We start from the raw sequence: 21357 nt of genomic DNA, 5'->3' as shown, positions 1-21357 counted from the left end.
ACACAGACATAACGATGACAGATACACAGACATAAGGATGACGGAGACACACAGATATAAGGATGACGGAGATACACATATATAAGGATGACGGAGACACACAGACATAAGGATGACCGAGACACACATATATAAGGATGACGGAGACACAGATATAAGGATGACGGAGACACACAGACATAATGATGACGGAGATACACAGACATAAGGATGACGGAGACAGACATAAGGATGACGGAGACACACAGATATAGCGATGACGGAGACACAGACATAAGGATGACGGAGACACACAGACATAAGGATGACGGAGACACACAGATATAAGGATGACGGAGACAGACATAAGGATGACGGAGACACACAGATATAGCGATGACGGAGAAACACAGACATAAGGATGACGGAGACACACAGACATAAGGATGACGGAGACACAGACATAAGGATGACGGAGACACAGACATAAGGATGACGGAGACACACAGATATAAGGATGACGGATACACACAGATATAAGGATGACGGAGACACACAGACATAACGATGATGGAGACACAGATATAAGGATGACGAGACACACAGACATAACGATGACGGAGACACAGACATAAGGATGACGGAGACACACAGACATAACGATGACAGATACACAGACATAAGGATGACGGAGACACACAGATATAAGGATGACGGAGATACACATATATAAGGATGACGGAGACACACAGACATAAGGATGACCGAGACACACATATATAAGGATGACGGAGACACAGACATAAGGATGACGGAGACACAGAGACATAATGATGACGGAGATACACAGACATAAGGATGACGGAGACAGACATAAGGATGACGGAGACACACAGACATAAGGATGACGGAGACACACAGACATAACGATGACGGAGACACACAGACATAACGATGACGGAGACACAGACATAAGGATGACGGAGACACACAGACATAACGATGACGGAGATACAGACATAACGATGACGGAGACACAGACATAAGGATGACGGAGACACACAGACATAAGGATGACGGAGACACACAGACATAACGATGACGGAGATACAGACATAACGATGACGGAGACACAGACATAAGGATGGCGGAGACACACAGATATAAGGATGACGGAGACACACAGATATAAGGATGACGAGACACACAAACATAACGATGACGGAGACACAGATATAAGGATGACGGAGACACACAGACATAACGATGACGGAGACACAGATATAAGGATGACGAGACACACAGACATAACGATGACGGAGACACAGACATAAGGATGACGGAGACACACAGATATAAGGATGACGGAGATACACATATATAAGGATGACGGAGACACACAGACATAAGGATGACCGAGACACACAGACATAAGGATGACGGAGACACAGGCATAAGGATGACGGAGACACACAGACATAAGGATGACGGAGACACAGACATAAGGATGACGGAGAAACACAGACATAACGATGACGGAGACACAGACATAAGGATGACGGAGAAACACAGACATAAGGATGACGGAGACACACAGACATAAGGATGACTGAGACACAGACATAAGGATGACAGAGACACACAGACATAAGGATGACGGAGACACACAGACATAAGGATGACAGAGACACACAGATAAGGATGACGGAGACACACAGACAAGGATGACGGAGACACACAGATATAAGTATGACTGAGACACACAGACATAAGGATGACAGAGACACACAGACATAAGGATGACCGAGACACACAGACATAAGGATGACGGAGACACACAGACATAAGGATGACGGAGACACACAGACATAAGGATGACGGAGACACACAGACATAAGGATGACGGAGACACAGACATAAGGATGACGGAGACACACATACTTAAGGATGACTGAGATACACAGACATAAGGATGACGGAGACACACAGATATAAGGATGACGGAGACACACAGATATAACGATGACGGAGACACAGACATAAGGATGACGGAGACACACAGATATAAGGATGACGGAGACACACAGATATAAGGATGACGGAGACACAGATATAAGGATGACGAGACACACAGATATAACGATGACGGAGACACAGACATAAGGATGACGGAGACACACAGACATAACGATGACAGATACACAGACATAAGGATGACGGAGACACACAGATATAAGGATGACGGAGATACACATATATAAGGATGACGGAGACACACAGACATAAGGATGACCGAGACACTCATATATAAGGATGACGGAGACACAGATATAAGGATGACGGAGACACACAGACATAATGATGACGGAGATACACAGACATAAGGATGACGGAGACAGACATAAGGATGACGGAGACACACAGATATAGCGATGACGGAGACACAGACATAAGGATGACGGAGACACACAGACATAAGGATGACGGAGACACACAGATATAAGGATGACGGAGACAGACATAAGGATGACGGAGACACACAGATATAGCGATGACGGAGAAACACAGACATAAGGATGACGGAGACACACAGACATAAGGATGACGGAGACACAGACATAAGGATGACGGAGACACAGACATAAGGATGACGGAGACACACAGATATAAGGATGACGGAGACACACAGATATAAGGATGACGGAGACACACAGACATAACGATGACGGAGACACAGATATAAGGATGACGAGACACACAGACATAACGATGACGGAGACACAGACATAAGGATGACGGAGACACACAGACATAACGATGACAGATACACAGACATAAGGATGACGGAGACACACAGATATAAGGATGACGGAGATACACATATTAAAGGATGACGGAGACACACAGACATAAGGATGACCGAGACACACAGACATAAGGATGACGGAGACACAGACATAAGGATGACGGAGACACAGAGACATAATGATGACGGAGATACACAGACATAAGGATGACGGAGACAGACATAAGGATGACGGAGACACACAGACATAAGGATGACGGAGACACACAGACATAACGATGACGGAGACACACAGACATAACGATGACGGAGACACAGACATAAGGATGACGGAGACACACAGACATAACGATGACGGAGATACAGACATAACGATGACGGAGACACAGACATAAGGATGACGGAGACACAGACATAAGGATGACCGAGACACACATATATAAGGATGACGGAGACACAGACATAAGGATGACGGAGACACAGACATAAGGATGACGGAGACAGACATAAGGATGACGGAGACACACAGACATAAGGATGACGGAGACACACAGACATAACGATGACGGAGATACAGACATAACGATGACGGAGACACAGACATAAGGATGACGGAGACACACAGATATAAGGATGACGGAGACACACAGATATAAGGATGACGGAGACACACAGATATAAGGATGACGAGACACACAAACATAACGATGACGGAGACACAGATATAAGGATGACGGAGACACACAGACATAACGATGACGGAGACACTACATAAGGATGACGGAGACACACAGACAGAACGATGACGGAGACACAGACATAAGGATGACGGAGACACACAGATATAAGGATGACGGAGACACACAGACATAAGGATGACGGAGACACACAGACATAACGATGACGGAGACACAGATATAAGGATGACGGAGACACACAGACATAACGATGACTGAGACACAGACATAAGGATGACGGAGACACACAGACATAAGGATGACGGAGATACACAGACATAAGGATGACGGAGACACAGGCATAAGGATGACGGAGACACACAGACATAAGGATGACGGAGACTCACAAACATAAGGATGACGGAGACACACAGACATAAGGATGACGGAGACACACAGACATAAGGATGACGGAGACACACAGACATAAGGATGACGGAGACACACAGACATAAGGATGACGGAGACACACAGACATAAGGATGACGGAGATATAGACATAAGGATGACGGAGATAGTTAGATAGCTGTGTGCGGTAAGGTGACTCGCTTTTTTCAAACTCCATTCTCCATCGTAAACGATTGTTTACAATTATAACTGAAAAAGAAAGTGATAAAAGTAGGAACATAACAAATTGAGAAGAATTGGAACGATGAAGAAAAACACCGAACAATACATTTAATACATTAAAGCAAGCGAGCAAATTTACGTATATCGGACAGCTTTGTTTGAAAACACAGAATTGCTTAAAGAGGCATACCCGCAGACGGACCGGTAAACGGCACATCTCCGACCACTAAATAAACTTCAGTACACGTTTCTATGTGACAAAATTAGAGGCTTTCCGACTTTATTTCTTGAAAACAATTACAGAATATGTATTTAAAAGACGTTTAAAAACTCAACCTGAGAGGGAAATGTATGGAATATAACGGCAAATCTTCTTTGTAAATCGCCGCTGCCTTTGAAGTTATCACTGTGCGGCACTGTGCACGTGCTTGTTTCTTTGATGTGTCAATCAAATTAGACTCCACTTTATAGCGGGGACTTAATGCGGGTTGCGATTAAATAAATAATATTTAAAAAATGAGGTTTTAATATCACTTTTCAGCGTTTTATAAGGAAAATAAAATGAAAAACTCAACAATTCCAACAATCTGTCATGTGTAAAAAATCTTTTTCTATTAGCCAATTTTTCTGATCTCTCTGCGGGCATGCCTAGGTCAGCAAGAACCACTACAGGTCGTACCAACATGTACTTATACACCCCTTCTTAATCATTAATAGACTGACCCATTACGAAACAAAAACAAAAAAACAAACCAATATTTGATTCGTTTTTCATAGAATGGATAATAAAGACCCTAATCTATGAATGTCGTTAATTCAATATGTATCCATCTGTTTGGTTTATATGGAGAGCCATGAATAATATATGACTCCCATCACAGCTAATTTAGTCGCTGGCCCGAGTGATTGACTTACATTGGTTATGTAGCGGTCTGTAGAATAACTATATATTATTTATAGACAAGTTTTCATATAAAGATCATCATTGTCCATGATTGACGTTTTCGTTTTGCGAACAATGTCTAGAATTGGCGCATTCATACAAGAACTTTTGTTTTTAGTCTTGTTTCAAACAAGGTACAGGTAGCTTTATCTCAGTAGAGTTATTGTTAAGACTGAGTAGAGATATTGTTATGACTCAATAGAGCTATTGTTAAGACCTATTGGAGCTATCGTTAAGACCTACTGGAGCTATCGTTAAGACCTATTGGAGCTATCGTTAAGACCCATTGGAGCTATCGTTAAGACCCATTGGAGCTATCGTTAAGACCTATTGGAGCTATTGTTAAGACTCAGTAGAGCTATTGTTAAGACTCATTGGAGCTATTGTTAAGACTCAATGCAGCTATTGTTAAGACTCAGTAGAGCTATTGTTAAGACTCAGTGGAGCTATTGTTAAGACTCAATGCAGCTATTGTTAAGACTCAATGCAGCTATTGTTAAGACTCAGTGGAGCTATTGTTAAGACTCAGTAGAGCTATTGTTAAGACTCAGTAGAGCTATTGTTAAGACTCAGTAGAGCTATTGTTAAGACTCAGTAGAGCTATTGTTAAGACTCATTGGAGCTATTGTTAAGACTCAATGCAGCTATTGTTAAGACTCAGTGGAGCTATTGTTAAGACTCAGTAGAGCTATTGTTAAGACTCATTGGAGCTATTGTTAAGACTCAGTGGAGCTATTGTTAAGACTCAGTAGAGCTATTGTTACGACTCAGTAGAGCTATTGTTAAGACTCAATGCAGCTATTGTTAAGACTCAGTAGAGCTATTGTAAGACTCAGTAGAGCTATTGTTAAGACTCAGTGGAGCTATTGTTAAGACTCAGTGGAGCTATTGTTAAGACTCAGTGGAGCTATTGTTAAGACTCAGTAGAGCTATTGTTAAGACTCAGTAGAGCTATTGTTAAGACTCAGTAGAGCTATTGTTAAGACTCAATGCAGCTATTGTTAAGACTCAGTAGAGCTATTGTTAAGACTCAGTAGAGCTATTGTAAGACTCAGTAGAGCTATTGTTAAGACTCAGTGGAGCTATTGTTAAGACTCAGTGGAGCTATTGTTAAGACTCAGTGGAGCTATTGTTAAGACTCAGTAGAGCTATTGTTAAGACTCAGTACAGCTATTGTTAAGACTCAGTGGAGCTATTGTTAAGACTCAGTAGAGCTATTGTTAAGACCTATTGGAGCTATTGTTAAGACTCATTGGAGCTATTGTTAAGACTCAGTGGAGCTATTGTTAAGACTCAGTAGAGCTATTGTTAAGACCTATTGGAGCTATTGTTAAGACTCAATGCAGCTATTGTTAAGACTCAATGCAGCTATTGTTAAGACTCAGTAGAGTTATCGTTATGACTCAGTAGAGCTATCGTTAAGACTCAGTGGAGCTATCGTTAAGACTCAGTAGAGCTATTGTTAAGACTCAGTAGAGCTATTGTTATGACTCAGTAGAGCTATCGTTAAGACTCAGTGGAGCTATTGTTAAGACTCAGTAGAGCTATTGTAAGACTCAGTAGAGCTATTGTTAAGACTCAGTGGAGCTATTGTTAAGACTCAGTAGAGCTATTGTTAAGACTCAATGCAGCTATTGTTAAGACTCAGTAGAGCTATTGTAAGACTCAGTAGAGCTATTGTTAAGACTCAGTGGAGCTATTGTTAAGACTCAGTAGAGCTATTGTTAAGACTCAATGCAGCTATTGTTAAGACTCAGTAGAGCTATTGTAAGAACATATTATAAATATTATTAGGATTCAGTTGAGGTAACCTTAGAGCTCAGTAGAGGTATTGTTAGGACTCAATAAAGCTTTTCTCGCAACTCAGTAGAGATGTTCTGACGATTCGGTAGAGTAATCTTTACGACTGCATCCAATCTTTCTATTGTTCAGGTCGATGTAGCAGACGAAATACGCCATACGGCTCCCAGGTTGTGACAGTAAAACCCGTTAACGCATGTGAAGCAGGCAAAACTGATCACTCTACTTCTATCCGGGATTCCGTGTCGATGTAGACCCCGGCTGTGATGCATGCCCCGACAGCGAGGATCGGACGACGGATCAAGGTAAGATTTCATTTTTATCAAATCTAAAAGATGATAAGGATTTCCAAAAGAAAAAATAATTTGCAAGTTTTAATTGTTTATTAAAATGGTGAGTGTAGCTATGTTGACAACGTGGTCATACATGTACATAAGTAGTTAAGTCGCGGCCTTGTTATATCTGTTGGAAAACATATTACTTCCGAATATTTTATGAAACTTTTATTAAAGAAAAAAACCAACAAAACACAAAAACAAAAAATCATTAAAAATAATGTTTGATTTTCTCTATTAAAATCTCTATAAAGCGTAACCCTGGTCGGAAATCTTTAATAACGAACCATGACGTCATTATGTTACCTGTTCGACAACAGTATTAACTCCGAGAAAAAATATTCCAATGTTTTGTTATTCACTATACTAGGTACTAGATCCGTATGTTCTATCATTTATTAAATTATAACAATAACAAAATGTCATACCTAGCCTCTATGTCACATGTAACTATATATCTATACAAACTCACTGTCACCGGACCACGATTTCAATCCCATCAGCTTCCACCGAGAATACACATTCTCTTTATTAATGAATCTATTTCGTGATCAATTTCAGATAATTTCTATAGGGTGTATGGTTCAGGCAGTCAATCATACGTGTATATATAGTATTGATTGTGATGTATTCCTTGGTGAATTCAATTACTTAATGACAAAGCGACATCATACTGGCAGCGGCCATCACGATGTTCCGCAAGCGTGCTTACCAAATTGTTCTCCTCATTGAAAGACACAAAGTGAGCCTGTTGGGAAGCATTACTTATAATGGCCGCCCGTACTTTTTTTCCACGTAAAGTGGATCTTTGTTCCTCCAAACATGATTGTTTCAAAACAATTGTTTACTGTGTATATATAAAACACTCGTAGTGTGAAAATTCTCAAATATTTCACGTTTGGATAACATCCATGAAGGCCAAGTTTGATAAATGGCACAATATAGACGCCTACGTTCGTCAGGGCGATATTAGTTTGGGGAGAAATGGATAAAGTCTCTTTTTGTAGATAGGTGTTATTTTATAGAATAATGTCCAACTGTTCAGCGAGTAACATAAATAACAGTCATATTTACATCGATAAAAAACAACTAATGTTTGCATTGTTTGTGATTGAAAAATGGAGTACCGAAAGAGTAATTTTATAGTGTTAGCATACCGAAATGCCGCACGTGACACGGTAGCACGACACCCTTCCGGTTATATCATACTGGCTTGGGTTTGAGTTCGATTTAGATCAATTAGTCACTACTCGCGACTTTAGATTAGTACGTCGTTAATCCGGACGACTGTTAAACCGGCGTTTCTCCTTTCTCAACACGGAATCACATAAACTGACAATGACTTACCAGCCACGACATGTTAAACTTCTAATCTGCGTTATAGTAACTTAAAACCAAACAAAAGTTAGTAATAAAATATTATGTACATAAACAGTACTCAAGTTTATCAGCTTTCTTTTAACGTACTTTTTTTTCTCGGAGGAATTCCTACGTAATGGCATTCATAAGCGTTGTTGCTATTTCTGATATTTCAGCCAATAGAAATGCTTGTTTCAAATAGAATTAAAAAATAATGCCCATCCTCTATTATTGAAATATCTCATTATGACCTTAATTGACGTCAAAATGAAAACAGAAGAGATGATGACACAAAATGATGACGTCACGGCATTGGTTAATTAGGGATTTAAGGACCTCGATACAGTCGGTGTCAACACCATGTAGAAAGAAGGAACCGAAAAGAAAAAAACAACTCAAAAGACGGCAAAGGGAAAACAGTTTATGATAAATGTCGATAACAATATTTTGTAAAAATCCTTGAAATGTTTTCGTTTCCGTATATTCAAAAGAATCGTTGTTGTCTATAACTGACAAAATCTCTATTCCCCTTACATATTCTTTGTACATTTTAGAAACGCGACTCATGTAATGGGTTAATATCCAAGTTATTTCTACACTACGTTAAAATAAGGAGGGGGGCCTTCTCAATCGGTATGATATACAACATGTCCAATTTATTTCATCAAATTCATCCTTTAGAGTGACGTATCACATGAAATTGAAAACCTTCCTCATTCATATTGGTACGGTTCGACCATCTCCCTGTACTACTGCCAGTTTTCGGTTTAATTTCAACACATAAAGTACGGTGGTGACAAGGGAATACGATGATTGAAACCAATTCTGACCTATCTGCCACGTCAGTCTTATGGGACGTATCTCTAACACTTCCGGTTCTCCAGAGTAACCGCGTTATGAGGACGCTTAGATTTTTCCTGTTAGATAAAACATCTATCCGACTCTTTAAACGTTCATGTAATTACCACGTTGACTTTCCCTTCTGAAAGCTATCTAGTGTCGGTTACGCCTGACGCGAAGGTTTTCCATTTACGGAACAAGGAACCCTCGTAGACATTCATACGCCATATTTTTAAACTATTCCAAGAGCCTCATAAGTAATGTATGTCATTCAAACGATTATCTGCTTTCACTTGGTAGCAAAAGCCATTGTGATTGCCAAATACGCATTAATGGTAGGCGCAGATCCAGAGTTTAGTGTTCGACGATGGCGAAGATGAATGACAGCCAGCACTAATTCTCCATTTTAAAGTCTGATAGCAATAAAACACTTCTGTAGAAAATAAAAGAAAAGTTAGAGAAAATTGTTAAATCATTTATAATAATAGAAACACTGGGGCGTTAGGTTTGGTTTGTTGCATGCGTTTCAAAGTTCGGTCGATTATAAAGTTAGTTTCCAATTATAGTTGTGAATACCCACAAAGCCTATTCAGAGGTACATGTATGTATTTTGTTGCACCTGCCTTCTTTCTAAGTGTGGATATTGATAATGAATTTGATTATGAGTTATTTTTTTAATCACGAAGTCACTGGATAGTAAACCTTTCTCTTATCTTTTCGAAGTCCATCAAGGTACGGCTAAGAATTGCACCTGCTGTGCCCATGATATGATTGGTGTGAGGCGACTAAATTTCACTTTTTTTCTAACCAACTTTCTTTTTGCTAAAGTCTCTCTTAGCAGGTTTCACCTTTTTTCCCCAGTGAGGAAAGTTTTTGTTCCTGTCTTCATTTCCACTTTAGTTGAGCATTCGTCACCGTGAAGAAGACTGGATTTTATTCCCCTGGCCCGTAGTTGAACATTCGCCCCTGTGAGGTTGAGGAAGGATTCTGTTCCTATGACCTTTAGTTGAACATTCGTCACCGTGAAGAAGACTTTCGATTTTATTCCCCTGACCTTTAGTTGAGCGTTCGCCACTGTGATGATGTCTTTGGGCTCTCCCTGGCCTTTAGTTGAGCGTCCGCCACTGTGAGGAAAGCGTCGGGTTCCCACTTGGCCTTTAGTTGAGCGTTCGCAATGGTTATGAAGACTTTTGGTTCTATCCCCTGACCCGTAAGTTAGTTAGTTAGTTAAACTTTGGAATATCCCACTGACCTTTAGTTGAGCGTTCGTCATGATTATTAAGAGTTTGGGTTGTTTCCCCCTGGCCGAAGTGTCCTGAGGTTCCCTACTTGACGTTAAGCACTTGCAGTTATGCACTAAGGGACATAACTGGCCCGTATTTGTATCATTGATATGGAACAAGATAGATGGCACACCAATGTGGCTGCGACGTGACCCCTAGGCTGGCCACATTCAAGTAGGAGGCATAAACCGGAAAAGAACGGAATGCAAACGAAACTGTAATTCGTGTTCAATATCGATAAAAGAAGGACAAAAATATAGATTTGGATGGAGACCATTTATTTTAAGTACAATTCGAGAAGAGTAGGGATCTCCTGCTTTAACGACGACACCCGTCGTACAAATATAGGTCACGACAACATCCGCCATACAAATATAAGTTTTTGTTCCTGTCTTCATTTCCACTTTAGTTGAGCATTCGTCACCGTGAAGAAGACTGGATTTTATTCCCCTGGCCCGTAGTTGAACATTCGCCCCTGTGAGGTTGAGGAAGGATTCTGTTCCTATGACCTTTAGTTGAACATTCGTCACCGTGAAGAAGACTTTCGATTTTATTCCCCTGACCTTTAGTTGAGCGTTCGCCACTGTGATGATGTCTTTGGGCTCTCCCTGGCCTTTAGTTGAGCGTCCGCCACTGTGAGGAAAGCGTCGGGTTCCCACTTGGCCTTTAGTTGAGCGTTCGCAATGGTTATGAAGACTTTTGGTTCTATCCCCTGACCCGTAAGTTAGTTAGTTAGTTAAACTTTGGAATATCCCACTGACCTTTAGTTGAGCGTTCGTCATGATTATTAAGAGTTTGGGTTGTTTCCCCCTGGCCGAAGTGTCCTGAGGTTCCCTACTTGACGTTAAGCACTTGCAGTTATGCACTAAGGGACATAACTGGCCCGTATTTGTATCATTGATATGGAACAAGATAGATGGCACACCAATGTGGCTGCGACGTGACCCCTAGGCTGGCCACATTCAAGTAGGAGGCATAAACCGGAAAAGAACGGAATGCAAACGAAACTGTAATTCGTGTTCAATATCGATAAAAGAAGGACAAAAATATAGATTTGGATGGAGACCATTTATTTTAAGTACAATTCGAGAAGAGTAGAGATCTTCTGCTTTAACGACGACACCCGTCGTACAAATATAGGTCACGACAACATCCGCCATACAAATATAGGTCACGGCGACACCCGCCATACAAATAAAGGTCACGACGACACCCGTCATACAAATCTAGGTCACGACGATACCCGCCATACAAATCTAGTTCACGACGACACCCGTTATACAAATATAGGTCACGACGACACCCGTCATACAAACCTAGGTCAAGACGACACCCACCATACCAATCTAGTTCACGACGACACCCGTCATACAATGGTCACGACGACACCCGCCATAAAAATATAGGTCACAACGACACCCGCCATACAAATCTAGGTCACCACGACACCCGCCATACAAATCTAGGTCACCACGACACCCGCCATACAAATATAGGTCACCATGACACCCGCCATACAAATCTAGGTCTCCACGACACCCGCCATACAAATCTAGGTCACCACGACACCACTCATACAAATCTAGGTCACCACGACACCCGTCATACAAAAACACGTCTGATCTGGGTTAATTCACACCCTCAAAAGGAGAGCTAGGGTGGTGATAACGGAACCACCAGGACTCGAAGACGTCTGACCTCATATAGCACAAGGAAACAATATATTAATATTATTTCTCATCGTTAAATTATCTGTAGGTTAAACAGAAGTACGTCTCAAGGTCTCTGTTACCTGTATGGATAAGCTCCAACATATGAACTTTTAAAATGTGTAGAATTAAAACCTGTCACAGGCATTACGTTGTCTATCCATAGACAAAATGATGTCTAACTGATTAACTATTTGATGTCTAACTGATTAATTATCTCATACGAATTGATTTCATTCAATAAGACTATTCAATAAATTCCAAATTAATTGATTGGTTGATTTTATTAAATGATACCAAATTATTAAAATATAGTGTATTTTCTGTGCCATCATCATTGCTTACTGCTATACGTACTGACTACAATAAAAGAAACTTCTGTTTAATGACGATAGTAAAGAAGGCAGAAGTGATCTCCTGAGTTACGAGTTCTTGCCCCCCCCCCCCCCCCCCCCCCCCCCCCCCCCACACACACACACACACACACACACACCAATATTCCAAAGTTCAATTCTATTCAATTCATTTATATACAGTACATACATGACAGATATTTATATAAAATACAGACATATGATGGATATTTTATCACAACGTGTTGACGGCTCCAGAAGAAAATAACTGTCAGGCGTATAACACATTGAGGTAGAAAGGCGTTTTAACAGCGTCATCTCGTTAATCCACCTACTTCTTATCCGGTTTCCGTTAATTCCAAGTAATGCTTTCAACTTTTTCCTTACTTTTGTTCTAAATTAAAATAGAGCTAAAATCAATTTTAATTAGGAGCCTGCCAGATTAACAAAACCTGCCAAGATCTGTCAATATTGACACTAACACACATCATATTGGCAAATCAACTTGATTCCAACTAGAAAAATAAACTTCCAGATCAAATAAATTTTGAAGCATTTTTGCTGATTTGATATACGAGATGTTGCGTGTCCTCTTTGTGTCAAATCAAACATACAATACACTGATGAGATTATTAATCCCCGAATCAATGAGGCAGTTGAATCCATGTACAGATAATTTTATGAAGCCATTGACATACTATCCTCCCGATAGGCATTGTCGCGTAAAATACTGGCGAAATCATCGTACCAGCTCCGTACTGTGAGACAATAGAAGACGTGTTTATCTGACGATAAACACGAGATTTTGATATTTATCACAGATCATGATTTTCTAATTTGCCCTTGGCTTCGCACCATGCGGCACATATACGGTTCTTTTGATTTTATTTTCAACAATAGAACTTCCGGTGATAAGTATGACTATAACGTTGTGACCTATTTACATTTGTTTTAAAGGAAAAATCCCTATCATATGGTGTTCCGTTAGGGCCAAATTTCTAATATCGCTCCTTCACTCATTCGACCTAAACGCGAAAGAGCGAAAACACGATGACGAAGGAGCGAATAAGCGAAGGAGCGAAAATACGATGGCGAAGGAGCAAAAACACGATGGCGAAGGAACAAAAACACATTGGCAAAGGAGCGAAGTTCCATCGCTCCTTCACCATCGTGTTTTCGCTCTTTCGCTTCTTATCTCCTTTGCTCCTTCGCCATCGTGTTTCTGCTCCTGTGCCATCGTGTTTTCGCTCCTTCGTGTTTAGGTCGAAGGAGCGAAGGAGTGATATTGGTAATTTAGCCCTAACGGAACACCATACTATCATTACATATTGAACAGAGATATACCTTTCCATATAGTAGGGGAGCACGTGTTTTTCTTCTCATAGCATAGTTAACGAATAGTAGCTAGGTCATTCCTTATCGACATGTATAAAAAGGAGGATCAGACTATGTCCAGTTATAAACATGCTGTTGTTTTTGTGTGTTGCTACCTTTCTTACCGTCACTGGTCACTCTTTGGCAAATGACCTTACTGACACTGCTGGACCGGTTACTGACCGGGAGATCATTCTGGATCTACAGCGCCGTCTGGCTGTTATTGAAACCCAACAGACTGTTTATGTGACACGTATCTCTGACCTGGAACAAAGACAGCAGAATGATCACCAAATAATAGCTGACCTGGTCAGTCACCGTAACCTCGACCAGAAACGCATTTCCGATCTTGACAATCACCTCGAAACAGAGAAAAGCCGAGTTTCAGATCTTAAAGATCAACTAAAGAGAGCTCAACGATTAATTTCGAAGTTTTCAGCATACGAGAGCCAAATCAACGACATGAAAAGAACAGCTAATCTCGATAAAAATCTGACAAGTAGCAAAAGACAACTTGTCGACATAGGAAATCGACAAGAAAATGAAGATAGCCAATATGACGTGCAGACATTGGATCTACCTGAAAATCCAGCTATGGATATATTTCTTCCAGTAGAACAGGGACGTAAATTGAATCCTGTCTTGGACGGAAGTATTTCGAGACATCCAGCTAAGGAGGACACGCCATTGGCCAGAGTGGCGGAGCCTAGCGGTAACCCGGATGTTATCGCCTTCCACGCATACTTATCTTTTGATTATAATAGAGCATCAACACATATGGAAATTCGATTCGATCGTGTCACAACAAACGTGGGTCATGGTTATAGTGGTCACACGGGGACCTTTACCTGTCCATCATCTGGAGTTTACATGTTTACATGGACAGTGTGTATACAAAGTCACTTTATAACCACGGAGCTAATCCGTAACGGCGCCGCAATAGCAGCTGGTTTTTCCGGAGATACGGACTATCGCTCGGTGGGGACTAGTGTTACACTTGTCGAGTTAAACCAGAACGACGAGGTGTGGGTCAGGGTAGATACGTATAATGCCATCCCCGCGGCCGGTCATATTATCGGAAACCCCGGCCTGACATCTTTTTCTGGATTTAAAGTACGGTAAAATAGAACTGATCTTTCATCATGGGATAAAATAATGTCATATTGATTTCAAAGTTTAAATATCTTTTGCATGATGATTACAGAAAACATAGAATTATTTCTAAGCACAATTTTCTTACATATATTATCATGGATGCTATATTAGAATAAAAATTGCACTATATATTATTTTGCTTTTTTTTACTTTATCGATATTGTAGCTAATTTGTTCCGACAGAAATATTGACAATTACATAAATTGTCGACAACTTCTAAACTTTATATATTTAGCCCGCCTGCCTAAGGACAAGAGAACACATGCCTAATGCTGTGTCCGTCGGTCGAACATGTATGTCGGTTGTCTGTCGGCCGTCCGTCGGTCGTACATGTATGTCGGTTATCTGTCCGCCGTCCGTCCGTCGGTCGTACATGTATGTCGGTTATCTGTCGGTCGTCCGTCGGTCGTACATGTATGTCGGTTATCTGTCGGACGTCCGTCGGTCGTATATGTACAATTGTATGTCGGTTATCTGTCGGACGTCCGTCGGTCGTACATGTATGTCGGTTATCTGTCGGCCGTCCGTCAGTCGTACATGTATGTTGGTTATCTGTCGGCCGTCCGTCGGTCGTACATGTATGTCGGTTTTCTGTCGGCCGTCCGTCAGTCTTACATGTATGTCGGTTATCTGTCGGCCGTCCGTCAGTCGTACATGTATGTCGGTTATCTGTCGGTCGTCCGTCGGTCGAACATGTATGTCGGTTATCTGTCGGCCGTCCGTCAGTCGTCTGTCTGTTGTCCGTCGGCCGTCCATCTGTCCGTCCTCCAACGGTCATAATATTCAGCACTTAGCACTATGGTGTGAATGTTCCCTTAAGTTTGTTCAAATGAATGGCCTTGATCTTTACTTTCAAGGTCACAGGGATCAAATATGTAAATGAATAACAAAGGCACCAAGTGCCATGATCTTGGGCTGGTATATATTGGAAAAAAAGAGATATTCACCTAATATCCGTAAATGACATAGATCAACTTTAAAGATTCATTAGTAGCAAGTGACCGATACAGGATCATGTACTCTATCGCTTACAAAAAAAGAATGTAAAACTAATTCCATATTGTTCTATAATATATTTACTAAAACATTTCATTTTCTCATAATTTGTAAGAACGATTATTTTGGTATTTTTTCTACATATTCTTTTTATTTACGGTGTCTCCGAGAACATGGCCTGCGTCCATTCGAAAACGCAATGACGTCATACAGAAAACAAACATTCCAACGTTTGTTACTGGTCCTCTATGTCCTCGTGGTTTTTTTCTCCGGGTACTCCGGCTTTCCTCCACCTCCAAAACCTGGCACATCCTTAAATGACTCTGGCTGTAAATAGGACGTTAAACAAAGCACACCAAACCAAACCTCGTAACAAACAATGGTATAGCTAGCCAGACGAAGTAAAGCAACAACGGGACCACTGACAAAATCTTTATAGTTTTATCACACTGAAATGCTACACGTGAACACGATAATGTGACGTCACAATCGACCACATTGTGGAGCTACAAGTCCCTATCACCAAGTTTTAGCCTGGACGTCAGAAAACATGAAATTGTTTATTTTATAAACTGTGGTTGTCTCGACATGGAATTTAATTCAGTGTTTGTTAGCGTCCAGTCAACATCTAAGATCATTCTGCATGCGTGAGCTGTATGTTTGTGCTCGTCTTAGTGTGATAGTGCAGAACTGATGACGACATTATAGTGCTACTTCACTGAAACATACTACCAAAGACACCCAGCAGGACACACCACCCGGCCACATTATACTGACAACTGACCAGCCATCCACTCCCAAAATACTGAGCGTCAAACAGGAGAAGAAACTACCACTTTTAGAGACTGTTGTATGCCTGACGTAACAGATTCTTATGAAGACAGATGATCTGTTTTTGTGGTTTAATCCATTTAATGTCACGTTCATAAAAAGAGAACAAGGGAAAGCACGGAAGTGAATCTTAATTCCGCAGGATACTAAATTGGTCGTCTCTTACACACCTGCAGTGTTTATGTCCTTTCTTAATTAGCGAGATGCAAATGTGAATTAGAATGTTAATAGTGTCCAGGATTCAACATCATCTATAACCAAAACTATTATACCATCCATTCAGATGAGATGAGTTTTTCGGCATAGCCGTCTAATTTTGTTTTGGCCCCGGATATGACGCGACAGGTGGCGTTCTGGTCAAGATGAGGTATGTGATTGGTCAATGTAGCGGTCAATGCAAAATGCAGATATACAGTTAAAAACGAAACAAAGTTAAAGGGACCTCACGGTAAACCAATATTTATTTTGTATTTTTATCATATTATTGGGTATATCTTTTAAAAAAATAACCTTCTGAACAATAACCATTTGAATTCGATGATGTAGGCCTATGTGCATAAAAACATCAATTATCAATTATTAAAAGGTTATCAAACAATCTGAATATGCAAAAATTTTGTGACATATACGATAAACGCATGCGCACAACAAACTAAAACACATGGAAACAAAAATGGCTTCCAATGTGAATCGACTGCGGTTGAAAACGATAACAGCTTCCGCAATGAAGAGAATAATAGGAAAATGGGTCAAACACAATCCTAGAATTAAACTTGGGAAGCAGTACAATAGACTGTAACAGTTCAAACATGAAAACAGCAGTAATACGGACGCCGCTCGTATTCTGCTTGATTGTTTGATAGTAGGTCATGACAAACTCGGTAAGGTTTCCACAATCTCAGTAATATTTACACAAACTCGGTAATATTAACACAAACTCTGTAATAGTTCCACAAACTCGGTAATATTTATACAGTCTGTACCAGTACATCGCTACTGTCACTATACTATATGAACAATGTTTACACTTATTTACACATAAATATGTGTGCCGTAATATATACAGAACGTGTTATTTAACATTTAAACCACTGTATAATATCGTTATCCAACTAACCCAGATGGAATATAGATATCGCCTTGTAAACTATCGTGTGTTTGTGCTGCCACGATTTCAAAACAGTCACGTAATGATTTAAAAATAATTTCCGCGCTAAATTTAGAGGGGGATTCCCAACTAAATCGAGTGGTCAAGCTGGACATAGGGATTGACTGTGAACATTGGGACAGCACAGAAACATAACTGGAAAGGAACAAAACGCGTACATTCAGTGAAAATTGCATCGTTTTTACCGTGATGTCCCTTTTTTTATTGAATGCAAGCTGAATAAGTGGATGCATCTATTCAAATGACACATTTGCAGTCTTATTATCACCAAAAATGATTCAAACTGATATAATTTTGTTATCCGTGCTGAAACTGCGCATTTATTAATTACAATGTAGTTCGTTAACTTATTTCACCAGTAGTTTTACATTATAACCACCAGCATTAAAACTATGCCGTTTATCTTTTTTAAAGATATTTCTTGTTTCAGATTAAAGGTACTCAAAATATCCTAATTGTGGAATAATTTTAAGATAATTCATTGCAGTGTATACAAGAAGATTGCGAAAAAAAATTATGAAACAAAATACATTGTACTGCCAAATGTCTTCAATGTTTCCTTTCTGACTCATTCTGTCGGTTAAATAGTCTCATTCGTTTTAGATTTACACAAACACTTCTGATCCTACGTCTAAACGAATTCCATAAACATTAAGTAATTTGACACTTAAAATAAGGGAGACGTTATTTTGGGCATATTGTTGAAAGTCAAACCTATAAACTTTAAACTTGTCGCAGATATCAAGACAAATTAGCTCCACCAAGGATAAACCTTGATAAAAAGTAAATAATGGATGTTCTCTGTGATTGTGTATCTAGTTCAGGGATTAACGTTTTCAGATTGTAACGTGTGCGCTGTCACAAAGACAGTCGAATTTCACGTTCAGTAAATTAACGTTGGAAAATCGATACTCTGGTTCCGTACCGATTTGAGAAACTAATTCTACCTTGACAAACCGGTTCAGGGTTGTACACGACATTGTCACACCTCTGATAGTGTGGCTACATCCAGGCGCTAGAAATGTGAGAGACAATTAAGTTACCGTATGCCTTCTGTCAAACACGCCAGCAACTATTAGTTTTGCCATTTGTAACTTCTAAATTTTCCTACTAATCGAAGACAATTATCCTTGTTCTGTTTCTTTTAAGGTACGATGGAACCAAACTAAATAAAGAAAGAATAAAAAAACGAAGGTGTGTTTTCTATTTAGAGTTAAGAGAATCCTTGTCATTTCTCTCGAGTATTTTAGCGTTGTAAATATAGTAAGAATAACGGATAAAATGTCTTGTGTGAAAGAAATGTTACATTAAAACGAGATAGGGAACATCGAGTTACATGTTGGCGATATAAGGGGCTGAATGTTTGCACAAACAGAAAAACAACAACCGTTTACCCCCCTCCCCCCTCCCAATCTGTACGAAACAAAATGGCAATTGACATACAAGGATATGTAATGAGACTCATTACAAGACTCGTGTTATATACAAACAATACACCCGTCCTATACACAAACAATACACCCGTCCTATACACAAACAATACACCCATCCTATACACAAACAATACACCCATCCTATATACAAACAATACACCCATCCTATACACAAACAATACACCCGTCCTATACACAAACAATACACCCATCCTATACACAAACAATACACCCATCCTATATACAAACAATACACACGTCATATACACAAACAATACACACGTCCTATACACACACAATACACACGTCATATATACAAACAATACACACGTCCTATACACAAACAATACACACGTCCTATATACAAACAATACACATGTCCTATACATAAACAATACACACGTCCTATTTAATATACTTGTTTTATACTCACTTACGATGTAGGTAATATTTCCCTAACTGCCGGTCATTTAAGAATTTTGAAGCATGTCAATCATAGGTCGTCATTTTTACACCAAAACTAGTGTCAGTAACGCTAAAATTATGGTCAATATCAAATCTGACCTTCCTACCTACAAAAACTGTATATCAAACGAAAACATCTCTGTCCTGTTACTTTGGCAACAAACGACAGCTATAGGTTCGTGTATACAAGATACTTATAATAGGGTAATTCAAAATTTTATTATATTAATGTTCTAATAAAGGAACAATATCTTAAAGACATTTAAACACGTAAGAGAGATGAATTGTATATTGTACACAACAAGGGGTCCATTTAACAGATAAATAAAATGTTGTTCTGTCAGATTTCATCATATTGTCTTCATGACATTTGATCGACCTACGTTCGCTTCCATATTTCTAGCGTTTAAAAATCTCGGGGCGTTCATTAAAAGTATGGAATGAAGTCGTTTCTGAAATCAAATACCTCTTGTGTGTAAACTTCGGAGGATCAAAACACATGTCAATTGCACCAAGACGTTCAATTCAAAGTGCCAACGGTAATTTCGGGTGTGAAAATATACTCTCGTGAGCGTAATGAAGCCCTGTAATGTTAAATAGATGATTTCTCGATTCAGTAAGCCATCACGATTTCTGTTCCCTATGAAATACCTGTCTATTACCGCTTTTTTATAACGAAATGTCAGATATTCAAAGAGTTGATATGTCGTCCAATGGTACCTACCACAACCTTCTTATATGTCAGATATATTTTAAAGTCCAACTAGGTCACGCTTAAGTCATACTAGGTCAGACTAATGTCATACTAGGTTACGTTTAGGTCATACTAGGTCACGTTTAGGTCATACTAGGTCACGTTTAGGTCATACTAGGTCACGTTTAGGTCATACTAGGTCACGTTTAGGTCATTCTAGGTCACGTTTAGGTCATACTAGGTCACGTTTAGGTCATACTGGGTCACGTTTATGTCATACTGGGTCACGTTTAGGTCATACTAGGTTACGCTTAGGTCATACTAGGTCACGTTTAGGTCATACTAGGTCACGTTTAGGTCATACTAGGTCACGTTTAGGTCATACTAGGTCACGTTTAGGTCATTCTAGGTCACGTTTAGGTCATACTAGGTCACGTTTAGGTCATACTAGGTCATGTTTAGGTCATACTAGGTCACGTTTAGGTCATACTAGGTCACGTTTAGGTCATACTAGGTTACGCTTAGG

At 39.8% G+C, this 21357-nt stretch overlaps 2 protein-coding genes across 2 annotated transcripts in view; both read left to right on the top strand.

The window, feature by feature from the left end:
• LOC117317818 overlaps positions 1-21357 on the top strand; it is a 49983-nt gene that overhangs the window by 23096 nt on the left and 5530 nt on the right. Inside the window, exon 2 of the mRNA XM_033872764.1 lies at positions 6968-7140. The gene's annotated coding sequence lies outside the window, so the exon portion shown is untranslated. The remainder of the gene's footprint in view (positions 1-6967; positions 7141-21357) is intronic.
• Positions 14151-15364, top strand: LOC117317820. Its single transcript, XM_033872765.1, has one exon. The coding sequence runs from the start codon at positions 14179-14181 to the stop codon at positions 15208-15210; it is 1032 nt and encodes a 343-aa protein (XP_033728656.1). The 5' UTR covers positions 14151-14178; the 3' UTR covers positions 15211-15364.

The sequence above is a fragment of the Pecten maximus genome, chromosome 19 (genome assembly GCF_902652985.1).
Source record: "Pecten maximus chromosome 19, xPecMax1.1, whole genome shotgun sequence".
NCBI classification, from domain to species: Eukaryota; Metazoa; Mollusca; class Bivalvia; order Pectinida; family Pectinidae; genus Pecten; species Pecten maximus.
Note: the sequence above shows the minus strand (reverse complement) of the source record. Positions and strands in the feature narration are given on the sequence as shown.

Coding starts and splice junctions, on each gene's coding strand:
- LOC117317820 (XM_033872765.1), top strand. CDS start 14,179: ATGCTGTTGTTTTTGTGTGTTGCTACCTTTCTTACCGTCACTGGTCAC.